Below are 19,233 nucleotides of genomic sequence, written 5' to 3'. Positions count from 1 at the left end.
TATTAGATCCACCTGGGTGCATGTCAAACACTGCAAAAAGGTAAACCCAGTTACACCTGACGAACAAACACAGAGTTAGGAGAAAGAACCGATCACCACTAGGGCTCGGGGGTTGGCTCCTTAACGAAGATTCCCTTACCCTGTCTGATCATCCCTGTGTGAGTTCGATAGAAGGTGAAGCAATGGGTTGGCCTCTGGCGTCTGACATGTTCTCAGGGCAAGGGTGGGGATTCACAGGTCTCCCGACGGTAGGTAGCTGTCTGATTGTGGGGGCCATATTCCTAGCACACACAGACCCTCCTGATCAGCCAGAAGTAGTAGTTAACCTAACACAAGTCGATAAAATAATACCTGAGCACAGTCTACGAAGGCATAGGAGACAGCTAGACGTAAGGAAAAGGGGAAGTACTAGGGACTTTAGGGAAGGACATCACCATATGTATGTCACCATGTACATCCTGGGACTATGTAGTTGCTCATACCAAGCGGGGGGGGGGGGGGGGACAAGTGAGATATCCTCTTCAACTGGGGCACCATATAGAGTAAACCTCTCTGAGGGAGGTAGTGAGACCGGGGCTGTGGTAAAGTTAGTGCAAACTATAGACCTGAAGGAAGTAGTACAGATGGAGACGGAGTAATTAGATTTTAACCTGTGGTTGGAATGGATTCAGTATACGGCAAGAACTATGTCTAAAGAGGACTGTTATGCCTGTAGGACAGCCAAACCAAGGTTAACAACTACTCCGTTCCCCTTGACAGGCTTTAACTCTCTGTCAGGTTTATCCTCCATGATTAAATTGTTCAAGCCACCTGGGAATGTGGTGAAGGAGTCTTATGGTAACTTGCACTATCTGTATCCCCCGATCTCAGGGGGAAGTCTCGAAGTCTCAGGGGATTCTTATTATTGTTTTTCTAGGACTAGTAAGATAGGATACAGGGTAGGGCATCTTAGCTCCTGCTCCCACACAGAGAATATCACAACTAAAGAGACCATGACTAATCTCTCCTCTTTATTGCAGCCAGAGGATTTAAGGAACCAAAACCAGGCCCGTGCTGACATCTGATGGTTGTGTGGTGATAACAGATTGTGAACTCACCTACATACGCAAACAATCAAACGTGTCAGAGACTGGTGAGTTGTCACGTAGAAAGTAGGACCTCCTCCCGGGATCCTTTGATGAAAGGATATATATTGATGGGATAGGAGTACCTCGAGGGGTTCCAGAAGAATTCAAAGCTAGGAATCAGATCGCAGCTGGGTTTGAATCAAGTCTTTTCTGGTGGTCAACAATTAATAAAAACGTAGATTGGATCAATTATATTTACTATAACCAGCAGAGATTTATAAACCACACTCGTGATGCAATAAAGGGATTAGCTGAGCAGACAGCGGCAACTAGCTTAATGACATGGCAGAATAGAATAGCTTTAGATATGCTTTTGGCTGAGCGGGGTGGAGTTTGTGTTCTGTTTGGATCTATGTGCTGTGCTTTCATCCTCAAACAATACAGCACCAAAGCGCTTGAGGGAGTGACCACGCTGGCGAACGAACTGGCTGAGAACACTGGTATTGATAGCTCCCTAAACGGTTGGTTTGATAACATATTTGGTAAATGGAAAACTATTGTTGTAACTATTCTGTGTAAAGTTATAGCTTCTATGGGTATACTTGTTCTTTGTGGATGTTGTCTTATTCCCTGTGTCTGAGGATTGGTGAGAAAAGGAGATGGAGAAGGCGGTTTCCCAACAGATGGTGAGATACGGCCCAATCCCGGACTCCGACCTAAGGAATGAAGGATATGACCTACCAGGCTTGGTGGAGTGACACTCTAGAGGGTGTCTAAAGGGGGCCAAAATTTACTTCCCTGTTTGTGTTTTATGTTTTAATAATCTTGTGTTTTGTGTTCTATTAATCCTGTATTTTATGCTTTATTAATCAAGTTAACCATTGTGAATGTTTCTCTTTCCTTATGTGAAGGTAAAGGATTCCTGGGTGGCTGGTAGCCAACTCAGTACAAGTTAGGTGTAGATGGAAGAACTGAAGGCCTTTTTATTATCATTATTGTCTATTAATAAAAGTGTGATTATTTTTGTTTGTATTGTATTTTAATGAGTGACACCCTAGAGGGTGTGAAAAGGGGGAATCCAAATTTCCCTGAAATTTCTTATTTTGGGTTTTCTTATTTTGGGTTCACACCCAGTGGGTGTGAAAAGGGGGATTGTTGGGATTTGCTTTCTCATAATTGGATCTGTATGTGATGAATAGCTTAGAAGGAATGCATTAATGATAAGCATAGGTTTGTACTATACTGATATAAATTGTTTCACATAACAGGCTGTGATTCATGTAAGGAACGTTAGGGGGAAGGACAGATAAGACTTGTATTTCTTACAGATACGAACACTGCCTCTTTGTTGTCTGTGAACCATCCTTGAACGTATGTACTCACAGTACAGTGGTGACTTTTGGGTGCTAACTCCACAGGTTGTTATGATAAACTTATGCCTGGCAACAGTGTGCAACAGGTGGAGCGCCAAGGGTTGGGACCAGCCCGTGCGCCAACGGATTGGCTGAGTAAGTCTAAACCACGCTCAGTCTCTACTCTGATTGGCCAGCAGAGAGTGGGAACGATCTCTGTCAGAGTATTTGAAGAAGAACCTGTAACAATGGATTAGTTCTCTGTCTGCCCTGCGTGGTATTTCAGTGAGCCCGTATACGAACCAACATACTTATCATACATACATTTTGCATATAATAAATTTAGCTTGGAATGAATATCTCTTGATTATGTTTTCTATTATTCCAATACCAGATTTGAATTACGCAATTTCTAACAGTTGTCATGCAGGAATAGGAGAACTCGTGATGTGATGTGTGTAAGGGATCGGGGGTTGGCAGGGTCTAGACAGAGTCTGACACTTCCCCGATCTACAGAGAGGGGGAGTCATCAGACTCGATCTGGTTCACCTGAGTTCTGAGCACACCTGTCAGTAATTAGTGTAGGATTTAAGGTGTGCTCAGAAGCTCAGTCGGCGCGAGGTATTGTTCCATTGTGACTTGCTAAGCGTTTTGTTCCGAAGTGAGAGAGAGAGTTTGTTGTTTTTGATTACCCGTGTATCCGACCTGTGCCTTGTTGTTTGACTCCCCGAATTGCTTAATCCTCTGCTTGTCTACCCCAGTGATTACCGTCCTCTGATCCTGTGCCTGTGCCCTCGACTACGACTAACCCTGCTCTATTGGTACCTCTGCCTGTCTATGCCTGGCCCAGTTTTGACCACAGCCCGCCCGACCACGATTAAGCTATTCCCTTGTCTGTACTCTAATAAAGCATCGCTATTCTGCGATTGGATCTTACCACTCTGTCCGAGTATTCATTACAATGTGACATCGCTAATGAAATGGGGACGTCTCTTGCCACCAAGCCATCAATTAAACTAACGTTAGTGTCTTGTTTTCTGTCTGTGAGATTATTTTGAAATGTGTCAGCTACTGCTCTCTGCTCCAACCTCATCATCAAACTGAAAATATGCCAAATGTCAATGCATTTCCTGCGTGTGACAGGTCTTTAACATGGTATATTACACACAATTCATGAAAACTTTACTCAACTCACAAAATGTTGAAATACACATAACCCCTTTCTATGTGATAGATTTAGCTAAACTGTGCTAATCTAGGAAATAATAAACCTGTCTGTTTTTTTGTCAACAGTATGTGCCAAAATCATGGAGTTGCTGGGCCAGAACAAGGTGGACCATCGTCAGAGGAAAGTTGCTATCGTCAGCCAAGATAGTTTCTACAGAGTCTTGACACCTGACCAGAAGGCCAAGGCACTCAAGGGCCATTACAACTTTGACCACCCAGGTGGGGGTGGCAGGTAGCTTAGCGGTTAAGAGCGTTTGGCTTAAAGATTGGACCGAAAGGTCGCTGGTTAGAATCCCTGAATTGCTCCTGTATGTCGCTCTTGATAAGAGCGTCTGCTAAATGACTAAAACGTAAATGTAAAATGTACTACAGGCCTGTATGAATTGTAATAACATAAGTATAATCGTTGTAATAACATAAGCTCTCAGTCAGTCACTTATCACTTAGATAACGTGGATTTAGTTAATCATGGCGTTTAATGAATCTTTGCTAGAATTATAAATGGCTAATGTTCTGGCTGAACAGTGTAATTGAGTTAATAACCTTAATGTTTATTACAGATGCTTTCGACAAAGAGTTGATGTACCAAACCCTGAAGGATATTGTGGAGGGGAGTGTGGTGGAGGTGCCGACATATGACTTTGTCACGCATTCCAGGTGAGAAGGAAACATTCCATCCAGACCCAGTGTACAGAAATGCCCCTTCTTGAATTCAGACAGACGGGATCAAAAATGCCCACCCTCCACATTCCAGAGCTCAGATAGATGACCCTTGACCTAAAGAAAAAGAAAAACCAAAAGAACTGGGTGTATTCATTAGTCTGATTTCATTGCATTAGTCTGTTGCAAAACATTTACTCCAAACTGAAAACTTTGTGCAATGAAAACAAGTTTATTTTGGACAAATTCAGATAGGTCTCTCCCCGTTTCGTTTAGTCTGTATGCTTCCGTTTGGACCCTAGAGTAAACGGTTTCCGTTGCAAAACGTTTGGCAAAAGACCAAACGTTTTGCACACTAGGGCAGTTCCCAACTAAATAAAATCCTGGTTGACCCGAGAGTCGTCTGTTCTTTTGACCAATCGCTTTTAAAACGTGTATTTTTCCAAACACCCTATGTTTGAATAAAATCAACTATATGTAGGCTACGGAGCTTGTCTGATGCTTTAAGCACTGCGATGAAAAATGAAGACACACAAATGACTAAAGAGGGAGCCAGAGATCAATATAGCCTAACCAGAATAAAAAAAAACTGTTCCTGACCCCCCTCCTCCCTCTACTGCTGGTCTTCGCAGATTCTGCCGTTACGCTCCTGAAGTTGCCGGTAATAGGCTACGCCAGCGGTCGGTAACCTTTTCCATTTGGAGTGCCAAGTTATCGTACCATTTCTACTGAACTGCGTGCGTGCCAGTTATGATTTTCATTTTTATAGAACAGTTTCATTTAATTTATAATAGTCTTCAAAACTCAAAATCAATGTTGTGGTTAATCAACATTGAAAATGATACAAATCTAAAAGTAACTTCTATTGCCATTGCCAACTATGTAAAAATAGCCTACATAAAGCCAACAAATAAAAACATTGCTGTCAAGGTCGAGGTAAGGAGTAGACCAAGGCGCAGCGTGATGAACAAACATGACTTTAATTAGTTAAAGCGTCAAAATACAAAACAAAACACGACTCGTGACGTCCACGGTATCAATGACCGAACACGGAACAAAAACCCACAACCACAAAGGGAAAACATACAGTTTAAATATGGCTCCCAATCAGAGACAACCAGCCAACAGCTGACACTCATTGCCTCTGATTGGGAGTCACTCAGGCAAACATAGAAATACAACAAACTAGAATGAACACCAACATAGAAATACACACATAGAAATGAACACACCCTGGCTCAACATAATGAGTCCCAGAGCCAGGGTGTGACAGTACCCCCCCCTAAAGGCGCGGACTGCGACCGCGCCTCAACTAAACAAACCAGGGGAGGGCTGGGCGGGCATACCTCCTCGGCGGCGGTTCTGGCTCCGGCCTTGACCACCACCCTCCAATACACCCCCCCATAGTACCCCTGGTCCAGTCTGGCCCCGCAGGCTGGAGCAGGACTGGACTTAACAGGAGCGATCCTTACCAGGCTGTCGACTCGCACCCCTGGCTTGGTGCGTGGAGGAGGAACGGGCCTTACCAGGCTGACGACGCGCACCCCTGGCTTGATGCGTGGAGGAGGAACGGGCCTTACCAGGCTGACGACTCGCACCCCTGGCTTGGTGCGTGGAGAAGGAACGGGCCTTACCAGGCTGACTTCTCGCACCCCTGGCTTAGTGCGAGTGGCAGGAACAGGCCGGACCGGGCTGGCGACGCGCACCGTAGGTTTGGTGCGAGTGGCAGGACCAGGCCGGGTCGGGCTGGCGACGCGCACCGTAGACTTGGTGCGGGTGGCAGGAACAGGCCGGGTCGGGCTGGCGACGCGCACCGTAGACTTGGTGCGGGTGGCAGGAACAGGCCGGACCGGGCTGTCGACGCACACCGTAGGCTTGGTGCGTGGAGCAGGGACAGGCCGGACTGGGCTGGCGACGCACACCGTAGGCTTGGTGCGGGTGGCAGGAACAGGCCGGACCGGGCTGTCGACGCACACCGTAGGCTTGGTGCGTGGAGCAGGGACAGGCCGGACTGGGCTGGCGACGCACACCGTAGGCTTGGTGCGTGGAGCAGGGACAGGCCGGACTGGGCTGGCGACGCACACCGTAGGCTTGGTGCGTGGAGCAGGAACAGGCCGGGCTGGGCTGTCGACGCACACCGTAGGCTTGGTGCGTGGAGCAGGGACAGGCCGGACTGGGCTGGCGACGCACACCGTAGGCTTGGTGCGTGGAGCAGGGACAGGCCGGGCTGGGCTGGCGACGCACACCGTAGGCTTGGTGCGTGGAGCAGGGACAGGCCGGACTGGGCTGGCGACGCACACCGTAGGCTTGGTGCGTGGAGCAGGAACAGGCCGGGCTGGGCTGTCGACGCACACCGTAGGCTTGGTGCGTGGAGCAGGGACAGGCCGGGCTGGGCTGGCGACGCACACCGTAGGCTTGGTGCGTGGAGCAGGGACAGGCCGAACCGGGCTGTGGAGACGGATAGGAGGCCTGGAGTGAAGAGCGGCCACCACCCGTCCTGGCTGAATGCCTACCCTCACACACTCTGTGTGAGGCATCCGCACAGGACGTACAGGGCGGTGAACCCCTGGCCTGGTGGCCTTCTGGATCCTCCCCCTTTTCTCCTCCGTCAGCCCCGTCGTCCATGCCGTGTGCCCCCCCCTAAAAATTTTCTGGGGTTGCCTCACGACCGTCCGACGACGACCCTGATCACGCCGTTGCTCCTCTCTCCGTCGCCTCTCCACTGTCTCACTCCATGGCCGGCGATCCATCCCGGCCAGGTTTTCCCCCCAAGTCCAGGACCCTTTACCGTCCAATATCTCCTCCCATGTCCAGGCTGCCTGCTCCTGGACACGCTGCTCCTCTTTCGCCAGGGCCTTTCCCGGCGCTTCCTCCCATGTCCACCCCAAGGGCTGCCCCTGGACACGCTGCTTGGTCGTTGCATGGTGGGTTTTTCTGTCAAGGTCGAGGTAAGGAGTAGACCAAGGCGCAGCGTGATGAACAAACATGACTTTAATTAGTTAAAGCGTCAAAATACAAAACAAAACACGACTCGTGACGTCCACGGTATCAATGACCGAACACGGAACAAAAACCCACAACCACAAAGGGAAAACATACAGTTTAAATATGGCTCCCAATCAGAGACAACCAGCCAACAGCTGACACTCATTGCCTCTGATTGGGAGTCACTCAGGCAAACATAGAAATACAACAAACTAGAATGAACACCAACATAGAAATACACACATAGAAATGAACACACCCTGGCTCAACATAATGAGTCCCAGAGCCAGGGTGTGATAATTGCAGCCTGCAGGTAGAAAATATCCTGATAAAAATAAATATACTATAAATCCCATTGGCTACGCATGGCCTGTCTGCAAGGAACTTAAAACATTGTATCAACTATTAACTTGGTCCAGCCTGATGCTCGTGCTAGCAAACTTGCAACATTGTATAAAATGTTTTGGGCCCTCAGTTTCCTGTGCCAGTGAGTTCCGGACAGACAGACAACAGCTGTAGGCTATTTTGCGCAAGGGATAAGAAGTAATCAGGTAGGCCTATATTGTGACGTTTCCACTGGATCAGAGGATGACATTTATTTTGCCTTTCATGCTGTGTGGTTATCGAAAGGGAGAGAGCTGGAAATAATTTTGAAATAGGCTACGTTGAGGAACTATTGTCATTTTCAATGGATGTAAAAACAGACTTCATTTACTTGCTGTATGAGGCAAAGAAAAAATTACTTTGAGAAGCTCCACAGTGATGGTGAATTAAGAAAATCAGAAATAGTATCAGATCCCCAAATGGGCACATTTATAGGCCTACATTTGCGCGCAGGCCAGGTAGCCTAGGCCTACTTCTATGTGTTACAAGGTGCGTGTCCTTACTCAAGATTGACAGGCGCTCTCCAAACAAAAGACAATGAATAAATTAACAACTCAGAAATAAACGTAGGTTGTGCGCTCTGCAAACAACGCGTCCACTCCGACAATGACAACGGTAAGACTGTAATAATAATAATACATTGAATGCATTAACAGAAAAAAAGCATTAACATAAATTACCATAAACAAACATTGTAATTAGAAATGATGGTAATTAACGGTAAATGTACTAGTGGTGGTACTGGTGTGCCATCCCCGCGGTCTCCAATGGATTAGTCCACTGAGACAGGCGTCAATCAGACCGGTGTCGTGTGCCATATATTTTTAAAAATATATTTGCCACTGTGAAAACTAAGCGCAGACAGCCATTCTGATTCTGTGTTGAATCATAGAGCACGGCACCTACTGCTTTTGGCCGTTCATCGTCCCGGTGTGTGCAGCCTCAGACATGAATGTCAATGCATTTGCAGATTAATTAACACACACACACACACACACACACCATGCATTCACGTGAAAGTTAGTCTGTCAATAGAATACCTCTGTGTGTACTATACATTTGGTGCTTAATGTGTGTGTGTTTTCCAGGCTGCAGGACAGGATCACGGTGTACCCCGCTGATGTGGTTCTGTTTGAGGGCATTCTGGTATTCTACTCTCAGGAAGTGAGGGACATGTTTCACATGAAGCTCTTTGTGGACACTGACTCTGATGTCAGGCTGTCCCGCAGAGGTACTACTGAAACACACACACACCTAACAAGGGGATTGTCACATGCACGTCCACTTCCATACTCATACACACACTTTTCTCTAGCATATTTGATGTATATACTGAATTGTCACATTTGTCTTGGTCCTGACCTGGTTGTTGTTGTTGTCTTGGTCCTGACCTGGTTGTTGTTGTTTTGGTTTTGACCTGCAGTTCTGCGGGACATGAAGAGAGGCAGAGACCTGGAGCAGATCCTTTACCAGTACACCACGTTTGTCAAGCCAGCCTTCGAGGAGTTCTGTTTGCCTGTAAATGTCCAGCAGAGCCACACACCCTCACCATACACCGATGATAACTAACAGATAATGGACACTTTCATTCATTATTAATAGGGCTAATTATGGACATTTAAAAGATAATGACACATATAACACCCAGTGACTAATTTATATTATGTTCTAAATGCAGTCTTTTGAGAGCATTAGCTACCAAATTTAGATTGATTAGTTATTTTCCCCCCCAGACCAAGAAATATGCAGCTGTAATTATTCCTCGAGGAGTTGACAACATGGGTAAGTTATAGCACTCTGATGAAGCCTTCAGACTCATACCCTCTCCATATCCCTCTCTCTCCACACTCCTCCCTCCCTACATCTCTCTTATTAATCTGCCTCTCATGCTCAGTGGCCATCAACCTCATCGTGCAGCACATCCAGGACATCCTGAATGGGGACCTCTGTAAGTGGCACCGTGGAGGAGTGGTGAATGGGCACAGCCGGGGCTTCAAGCGGGCCATCTCGGAGCAGGGGGACCTGGATAACGCCACCTCCAACCTCCCCCTAGGGAGCCCAGCAGTCGCCCCCACTTTTAAATGGAAGATCAGTTCTTGTTCACATCATGTTTCTACAGTGACAGGCATAGCATGATTTGTCAATCAAGATTTGGTTGGTGAGGTGATCAGAACACTGGTACTCAGGGCCCGTATCCACAAACCATCTCAGAGTAGGAGTGCTGATGGATCAGTGCTGATGGATCAGTTTTGCCTTTTAGATAATGAATAAGATTATATGGATAGTTTATAAAGTTCAGACTGACTCTTCACCCTGACTCTTCTAATAAACGGTATCATTATTTTACTGTCAATGATCTGTATGCAGGTGTGCTCAACCAGGTCAACAAAGAGGATATCCAAGGTAGCCTATCATAAAGGTGTTGTCCTAGTGACCTGCCCAGGATGTGAAAAACACCACATTATTGCTGACAACTTGGGTTGGTTCTCTGACCTGAAGGGAAAGAGGTTGGTGGCCAAGTTAATGTAGTTGTGAACATTTTACATGCATGCACAGTATTACAATGTTATGCAGGCAGGGCACTCTCGCGTCACCTCAGGTAGCGCAAACACACACTCGTTCAGAGCCCTCTGCTGCGCATTTCACCATCCACGTCAACTTCCCTGATTACACGGTAGTTCCCCAGTGTAAGGCACTGGTCGATTCAGGCGCAGCTGGGAACTTTATGGACAGGTCTTTAGCTAATAGTCTACGTATTGTCTCCTGTAGCTCAGTTGGTAGAGCATGGCGCTTGCAATGCCAGGGTTGTGGGTTCGATTCCCACGGGGGGCCAGTATGAAGAAGAAAAAAAAAATGTATGCACTCACTAACTGTAAATCACTCTGCTAAATGACTTAAATGTAAATGTATTTCCCCTATTGATAGTGACATGCACAGAAGAGAAATGGAACTGCAGTCATAGTGAATCATAAGTGAATACCGTATTAATAGGCTGTAACGTTTGTGTGGACTAAAGGGCCCTACACACTTCACGCAAACCCAGCATAATATTCACAGGTAGTTCTAGGTACTTTTGTGTGACTCAGATTTTAGAACGGACCATATACGACGCTCCTTCGCTCTGTTTGCATGCAGCCTCCTTAAGACTTGAGTATTATTCCTGAATATATATTTTTTTTATTCATGGTTTGTTTTTTTCCCTACAGGAACATTGAGGAAATCCTTGCAGCGAAAGGGGAGAAAGTGAAGAGGGTAGAAGGAGAGGCGGCCTTCGAGATTGTTGTAGACAAGTCCGGCAAGGATTCAACACAGACTGCTCAAGATGCAGATGCAAAGAAACCTTCACCAGAGTCTGATGACTCAGGGAAATCATGATTAACTCTCTGTGTGTGTATGCGCATACATGCATTTGTCGATGGACTGATCACAACAAGGACACCATTCTCTATGAGTGAGAAATAGCAATTACTAAATAAATGCAACACTGCTTTTGATATTTATATCTCTATATTGTTTTCATAACATGTTGGTCATTTCTTATCACACTATTTTATACCAACTGAACACTAGTGTCAGAATATTATTTGGGTTTACACCAATCCTACAACTACTGCACTGATCACACTCAAACAGAAAAGGCTGATGCTTGCAATTCATTTTTATTGTAAAGTTGTATGATATAAAGCAGGAAAAATGAACATCCAAAAGCCCATTTAGGGCCATGGCAAACTGCCTATAATGGACGCTCTCCCTCTTCCTCCATTGTTCCCTCCAGCAGCTCATTAAAGCAATGCTGTCAATCCACACGGAAGCAGAACATAGTGCTCCTGTAAAACAACAAACAGTCATTGAACGAATGGGATTCACAGTAATACATTTGTCTTATAATTTTAAATAATGAAGCCGAGTTCTGGAGCCCCCATCCTCTTATCACAAGCCCAAGCACTTACCTCATCTGTTCTTCTGTCTTTTCCTCTCCCTCCCTCCCTTTCATCCTCTCCTATTGATGCTTCATCAGATAAAGTGACCTCAAATGCCACAATCTGTTTCAGGAAAAAATAAACATCCGAAAGCCCACTTACATGAGGTGAATAATCACATGAGATCAGGAATTGTAGTTTTTGAGTTGAAAGACATTGCATAAATGCACTTCTGTCAACACTAATACAGTTGTCTACAGAGAACAGGCTTTGATCCTAAACACTTACCTAATGTAGTCATCCAAATGTGCTCCTCCTCCAACCCTCCCATCCTTTCCAATTGATGCTTCTACAGATCTGTTTCTATGGCTGCTCTTTTCATCTACCTCAGACTGGAAGTCTGCCTCTTCGGAATGCATTAGCTAGGTTCCAGTTGGGATAGCTAATTTGCCCATATGTCCATCTCCTCTCTATTACTCTTATGAAACGGTTTCACCTCTTTTCTATTGGTCTCTGTTTATCTTGTCTTCTTCTGCCTCTGAGTATTGCCCTCCCCCCTTGCGTTTTCCATAACTTTATTTTGATCCACTTAGCTCTTCTTTACTGCTAATCTCATTGACCTTTTATCCCATGGTCCGTCCTGATTCTGTCCATCAGAACTTGAATTCTATATCTCCTATTTCCCTCCTGATAAACCACTCTGGTCTCCTTTCCTCCTCTCATGTTTTCTCCTCTTCACCCTCATGCCTGGCTCTGTATTATTCCCCCCCCTTTTGCTCCTTTTCCAGTTTTGTTGTTAGTTTTTTGCCTTAAATATAAAAATGTTTGTTTATTTACATCTATTAACATACCTAAGAGCATTGACAACATTTCTTTCTTCCTTTGTCTGCTCGCTTTTCTTTCGTCATCTACTCAAAAGTTGTCAACGCCTCGTCCGCCTCATTCTTCTGCTTCTTCCTTGTTCTCCTCTTGGCAGACTGTGCGTGAGCGGTCTCTGGACACTGCTCCCTCTCTTCCGTCCACAAAGATGTAAACGCTGTGACCGGGTATGGCACCACCTGTTTTGCTCTCTGTGTCTGCCCTTTTTTCTCATACTTCGCACGCCTCTTTTCTCTTTCAATCTGTGCAATCCGCTCTTCTCTCTCATACAGTTTCTCCATCTCCATCTTGAACCTGGCCTCGTCATCTTTTATTCTTTGAAGCTCTGCTCTCTTCTTATCCTCGTCCCATATCCTTTTCTGCCTTTTCTTCTCCTCCTTCTCTTGTTCCTGCTGTATCTTCAATCTCCTTTTCTTCTCCTCCTTCCTCCTTTTCTCTTCTTTCTCTTGTGCCTTTTGCTGCATCTCCAGCACCTTCATTCTCTCCTTTTCCCTGTTCTTCTCCTCCTCCATCCTCTGTTTCTCAATCTTTTTCAACTCCTCTGCCCTCTTTTTCTCCCTCTTTTTTTCTTTCTCCACCCTCTTTTTCTCTTCTTTTTCACGGGCCTTCTGTTGCATCTGCTGCTTCTTCATTTCTTTTTTTTCTCTCTTTTTCTCTTGCTCTTGTCTCTTTTTCTCTTGTTCGATCTTTAGTTTCATCTCTGCCTTCTCCCTTTTCATCTGCTCCTCTAACTTCTTTTTTTCCATCTTTTCTGTCATTTTCCTTTCCTCCTCAACCGATTTCTTCTGTCTCTTTTCCCACTTTTTTAGCTCTTCTTCCCTGTCTTTCTCCGCCTTCCTTTCTTTTTCCTTCCCACTTTTCATCTTCAACATCTCTTCATTTTTCTTAGCCTCGTCCTTGAAATATTTAATCCTCTCTGCGTAGCTCATGGCATTAAGTTTTTCTTTCCCTAGGCTCGCCATCATAGACATTGCATTTGCGGTTGCATATCTCCCTTCCATTGTACGACTATCAATCTTCTTCCTCTCCCTCTCACCATAAGGATCCCTGTGTAGACATCTCTGTTGTTGTCCACTCATGCTCTCCTCACTTTCACTACTCCCCTCCTCACTTGTGTCCTCACTCATACTCTGAGACACATCCTCCTGAGACAAGCGCAAGGGCGTCACAGCCTTCTCAGTGGTGTCGCAGAGCGCCTTGATGTAGTCAGCTTCTGAGTTCACCCTGTGAGCAAGTGGGCACAGCTCCTCGTAAATGGAGCTCCACGTGAGTGAATCCTCACAAACGTCGTCAGGCAGGTATAGGTCAGATGACTGCCTCTTGAGCACATTCACAACCTCTGCTAGGTCCTGCTGGGTGGCCCCCTGAGTGTCCTCTTGGACGACCACTGGCGTGGCATCTGTGGTGGCCTCTGGGCTGGCCGGACGCTCGGGGGCTGTGGCAGGGGTCTTGGATTGTCCTACTGCAGAGGAGCAGGAGGCCTCAGTGTCATCGTTCTTGTCATAGTTGTTTATCCTTTTCTTCAGAATCTCTTCCTTTCTCTTTTGGGCCATCCTCTCTTTCAGCTGCGCTTTATACATATTCTCAATTTCTGCACCTCTCCGTTGAACTTCCTCAGACAATTCCTCAGACGATGCAACCTCTGACCTCTTGACCTTATCCTTGACCTTTGCCTGGTCAGTCAATGGGGACCTGGGGTGGACATGCGGATGGGTCTGCCTCAGCTGGGCAGGAGGGCCGGGAGCCAGAAGGTGGAATGGGACAGAAAATCTGTGTGAAGCGTGTGGGTGCGACGTCTTGGACGGAGAATGAGGCCGTTTGTCAGGGGAGGTGCAGCTCTGTGTGACCAGAGGGGGAAAGATTGAGTGTTTCTTAGCCGGGTTCTTCTGGGTGGCGGCGGCATGCTGGTCACACTCCGATTGGCTTTTGGTGAGGTACCTGTGGAGATTGTACCTGGGGAGAGCTGGCAGTGTCGGGGAGACGGGACAAAGAATGGAGGAGGTGGAGCGCTGCTTGATCACCCCTTTATCTACCCCAATCTGTATGATGACAGACACATTTTTATTACTTAATAGCTTGATGGTCCATGTTATTACTATCTTAAAACAATTATATGTGTATGGGTAGTACATATTATAGAGAAAACATTTTATTACTGTATATTAGCTTATTAGGAAAATGGGATCGTCCACACTTTTGGATTTATTCTTTTTCAACTCTTCTAGGAATGCAGACCTTCCTGAGAATACTACCAGTGCAGAATGCAGACCTTCCTGAGAATACTACCAGTGCAGAATGCAGACCTTCCTGAGAATACTACCAGTGCAGAATGCAGACATTCCTGAGAATACTACCAGTGTGCAGTTTTTTTTTATTGCTGTCTTATTTCACTATTCAAACTATTTAGATCTAATTTCCGTGTATCAGGATTGGGAACATCTCAAAGCAACTACAGTATATCTACTGAGAAGTCTGATTTAAGAAAACTGCTCGTTACCTCCTCCAACAACTTGTGCAGCCTAAATATTTCTCCATACAGCGCCTTCATCTCCCTTATGTTTCCTCGCTCAGTTCTCCATGTCTCTTTAGCCAATCTCCAATGGGCGAGCTCAAGGTCATGGATATCCTCCCGCATGCCTAGTTCAACCTGTGTCCCCTTCTCATTGTGCCTCTTCTTTTTCCTCTTCTTCGGGGTTGAATCGGTGTTCTCCTTGCCCTGCCTACACACCTTTGGGGCAGTAGGGATATTGAGAATAGAACATGGTATATTTTGTTTTACTCATTGGATTATTATGTGCCTTCCATCGTTTTCCGTTGATATAGAATATCAAGAAGGTATAATGTTGACACTAGATCAAGCCGTAGTTAGTACGAAGTTTACACTGATTGGCCATAAATTATTAGTCTGGACCACTTTAGAGATCATAGAGTTAGCCTGCAGATGGGACTTACAGTATGGCTGGGGAGTTGTGAGGAGTTGTGAGGGTGGTTTGGTCTGAGCCTGTGGAGTTCGTTAGTTCCTGTGCAGAAATCGTCCCGTGCAGTCCGATTTGCCCATGGCTAGAAATTAAAATGAGGACAAACATGCAGTCAGTAATGAGGTTATCATTATACAAGCTTGTTATTTTCAATCTTAGAAAAGCTCATAGGCCTAAATGTCAAAATGATGATTTTAAAGCGCTGGAGTTTTGACTGAGGGTGGTGAGAGAAAAGGGATTCTAACCATTCTTATGATGAGCCTTGGGAAGGAGAACTTTCCCATAGTTCCCTCAATTACTGTAATCCTGAAAAAGATACAATATGGCTTAAAAATATTATTATATTATTTAAATAAACTCAATTAAATTGTGCCACAAAGTAGGACTACTATAGCAATGGTTTTGACCCTGAATTGAACTTAAGTGTTGCCGTAATGTGACAGTAACGCTATGGCAAACCATTTAGGCTGTCAACATATCTGAACACAGTCATTTATGACATCATGATTGTGATGTAATGTGATGCCATGGGAGACCACACCCACTCTGACAGACAAATCACCAGAGCCAAATAGGCCTATTTTCAATTACCTTAACCAATTAACCCACTTCTATGGTTGAAATACAGTATATTTTGTAGTAGTAAGCTCATAAACATAGTAAAAACCACACTGCAACAATGTGTATCACTTCACAGCTACTGTCCATGATACATGAGCGGGTGTCCTCTGATTGTGTCCTAAAATTGCACCCTATTCCCTACATAGTGTACTACTTTTGACCAGGGCCGATAGTGTACTTTATAGGGTGCCATTTGGGATGTACATAGGACTATGTAAACATTACCTTTGTTCATCCACACAATCAGTTTTGCCTTGATATTAAGTAATTTTTGCTAAGTGAAAATTATTGGACGACAAGAAAGAAATGTATTCATAAGAAAAAAATATACACACCTTATTGTAATATCAATATAGATTCCAGTTGTAAATGGTATACATTATACAACAAGGTAACTCTTCAGGATGCTTCAGAGAACCAGTAGGCCTAGGCAATAGAACATTACAAAAACTGCATGGTGGCCAATTTAATGTATTATTGCAACATTACAGCATTTTTTTCACACTTATTTCATGAGTTTCAAAATGAGGACCCTTATTTTGACGTTTTTACAAACATTATTTTTCTGAAGGAAGTGCTTGTCCGTGTTCTCGCGTTGTTACACGTATGAACGTGAACAGATTATTGTTTTATAAAGCACCTAGACTGGGGAGATTCAGAGTGTTGTTCAACAGTTGAGGGAAACTGATATGCTGATTGTGAAGAAGGTGAATGTTATGGTGTTTATCGCGCATGTGATTAATTGTACTGCACAAACGAACAAAAAGTCCAAGAAACTGGACATAATAGTATCATCGGCTGAAAGGTTTTTGGGTTTCCATGACTTCACTGCCCAAACGGTGCAAAGAATACTGTCCGAAGATGCTATTTTTTTCTCAGGCCCCAGAACCTGCAGGGATGGGCGTTGGCAGTTGAATCTGAATAAAGGAGCGCATTGATTTTTGTTTTGTATTATTTTGTTAATTATTTGGGCTGATATACAGCCAAAACAGTAGGTGGCGGCATGCACCAATAGCATTTGTTTGCGGACCGCCATAATATCAAAGAAGAGGACCCCGTACAGAGGTGGCGGCAATACACAAATAGGTGTAGTCTTCCATAAATCTTTATAGAAGAAGAAGAAGAAGGCAGCAAGCTAGCTAAACAAGCGTGCTGTTACTCGACAAATTGCCCCGATATGACTGCTATCAGACCGTTCGAGATGGAGCGGCCAAGACACCGGCCGTTTCTGATCGGTGTTAGCGGAGGAACGGCCAGTGGCAAGGTAGGTAACTAATAATAGCTAGCGTGCCTTATCTAGCTGTATGGGTTAGTAAGAGCCAATTTATGCTTGATCCGAAAATGTGGTCGGAGGCGTCGTAATGGTGGTGGCCAGATTGAGCTCTGTACGGCATCGCCGTGTTGTAACAATGCGGAAGGCTCCGTATAGCTCCGCATTGACATGATTGAGGGCGGAAGGTCCTGTGTAAACACAAACTCACTAACTTGACAACTTCCTTCACATCAGCTCTGCGCCGCGAAGCATGAATGCCTTGACTTCTGCAGAGGCCATATCACCGTAAATACTGCACGGCAGATCAGAGATTGACCATGAAGCGCCTTTAATTTTAGGTCACATCAACAAACAGTAACGTTAGTCGGAAACGTTAGCTTTCGTTGCCCCATGCACTGAGAGCAGACACGCCCCTGTACCAAAACGTGATAACAATTTGTATTTTCTTTGGCCTAATAATTTACGAACGTCTGTTTTCATAAATTTAAGGCACTTAAAGTTAGCTAGCTAATGGTATACAGCTAGCTAGCTATCTAGTTAGAATTATTGCACACTCTTAGCTTGGTTGTGATGAATGACTAGTGTGACTGAACTGAAACGTTTGAGCTGATATGATTGAACTGTGGCGTTTGACCCTGCAAAATACTGGTTAAACAATTAGACTGAAATTATTCGGTTTATTGTTGAAATATAAATATGCACCAACTTTAACTAATTAGGTGGGAATGATTTGATTTAAATAAATAGACTAAAGTACTTTAAATAACGGCAGAATATTGGGCGGTAAGATAGGAGAGGGAGGTGAGGTGGGGGTCGGGTGTTGTAGCAGTTGCTAGGCGACCTTTGCATGTATAAATTAGGGAGAGAAAAAGAGTTTGTGTCACAGTGTGTGGCTAGCCTGTCTGATGACTCCAGCAGAACGTGAACAGGGGACCAGTCAGAGGTTGTGTGGTGTGGCTAGCCTGTCTGATGACTCCAGGGGAATGTGAACAGGGGACCAGTCAGAGGTTGTGTGGTGTGACTGCCATGAGCTAGCTGCCTGTCCCTCCCTGAGTCTGGTAAATACCCAAAACAATCTCCAAAGAAAATGCCATACCTCGCCATAACTGCAGAAACAGAGATATGGCATGGCTGGCTGTTTTAATTATTTAAAAGTTAACATTTTAGAAGACACTTTTATCCAGAGCGACTTCCAGTAGTGAGTGCATACATTTCCGTTCTCTTCTTTTCTTTCATACTGGTCCCCCATGGGAATCGAACCCACAACCTTGACATTGCTCTACCAACTGAGTCACAAGGGACAACATTCATGGCTTGTGGGGCCATGTGTGGTGCCGTCTGCAGATTATGGAGCATGTATCTAAGGGCTGGTAGCTAACCTGTAGACTACTCCGCCCTCATGTGAACTAAGATGAGGGAAACGGATCACAATTCTAAAACTGAGAAAGAACCCTAACTAGGAACGACCATTTCCATTTTAGTCATTTAGCAGACACTCTTATCCAGAGCGACTTACAGTTAGTGAGTGCATACATATTTAATTTTTTTCATACTGGTCCCCTGTGGGAATCGAACCCACAACCCTGGCATTGCAAACGCCATGCTCTACCAACTGAGCTGAACGGGACCATTGATGAGGGCAACATTAAATTGATACATAAAGAACACATAATGTAGGGACGATTTCTAATTTATGCACACTCACTTTTCTCACTTACTTACTTAAATGTACCATTGATATCAGTGCATGATTTACACCAAACTGAGTTACTTATATAAAAACACATGTAAAGTTTTTGGCCCAAGTAATGGTCCCATAGTGTGTTTGTCATTGAGTTTATGTGTGGAGTGTGACAGCAGCCTGTGTTACCTTGTGTTGTGTAGCAG

General features: G+C 45.0%; 1 protein-coding gene and 1 pseudogene across 2 annotated transcripts in view; one reads left to right on the top strand and one right to left on the bottom strand.

The window, feature by feature from the left end:
- Window positions 1-11,131, top strand: part of LOC311115346 (uridine-cytidine kinase 1-like) — a 35,426-nt pseudogene extending 24,295 nt beyond the window's left edge. Inside the window, exons 2-8 of the transcript in view lie at window positions 3,679-3,865; window positions 4,207-4,303; window positions 8,764-8,906; window positions 9,099-9,193; window positions 9,409-9,457; window positions 9,570-10,182; window positions 10,882-11,131. The product of the transcript in view is annotated as a uridine-cytidine kinase 1-like (transcript). The remainder of the gene's footprint in view (window positions 1-3,678; window positions 3,866-4,206; window positions 4,304-8,763; window positions 8,907-9,098; window positions 9,194-9,408; window positions 9,458-9,569; window positions 10,183-10,881) is intronic.
- A 1,372-nt stretch (window positions 11,132-12,503) lies between these two features.
- Window positions 12,504-15,109, bottom strand: LOC311115345 (uncharacterized protein; the record flags this gene model as incomplete). The annotated part of the gene is made up of 2 exons (XM_084190536.1): window positions 12,504-14,513; window positions 14,972-15,109. 2 exons carry the CDS (start codon window positions 15,107-15,109, stop codon window positions 12,504-12,506), a joined length of 2,148 nt encoding a protein of 715 aa, XP_084046662.1.
- Window positions 15,110-19,233: the final 4,124 nt, after the last annotated feature.

Source organism: Coregonus lavaretus, assembly GCF_964263955.1.
Source record: "Coregonus lavaretus genome assembly, contig: HAP1_SCAFFOLD_4692, whole genome shotgun sequence".
In the NCBI taxonomy this organism is placed as follows: domain Eukaryota; kingdom Metazoa; phylum Chordata; class Actinopteri; order Salmoniformes; family Salmonidae; genus Coregonus; species Coregonus lavaretus.
Note: the sequence above shows the minus strand (reverse complement) of the source record. Positions and strands in the feature narration are given on the sequence as shown.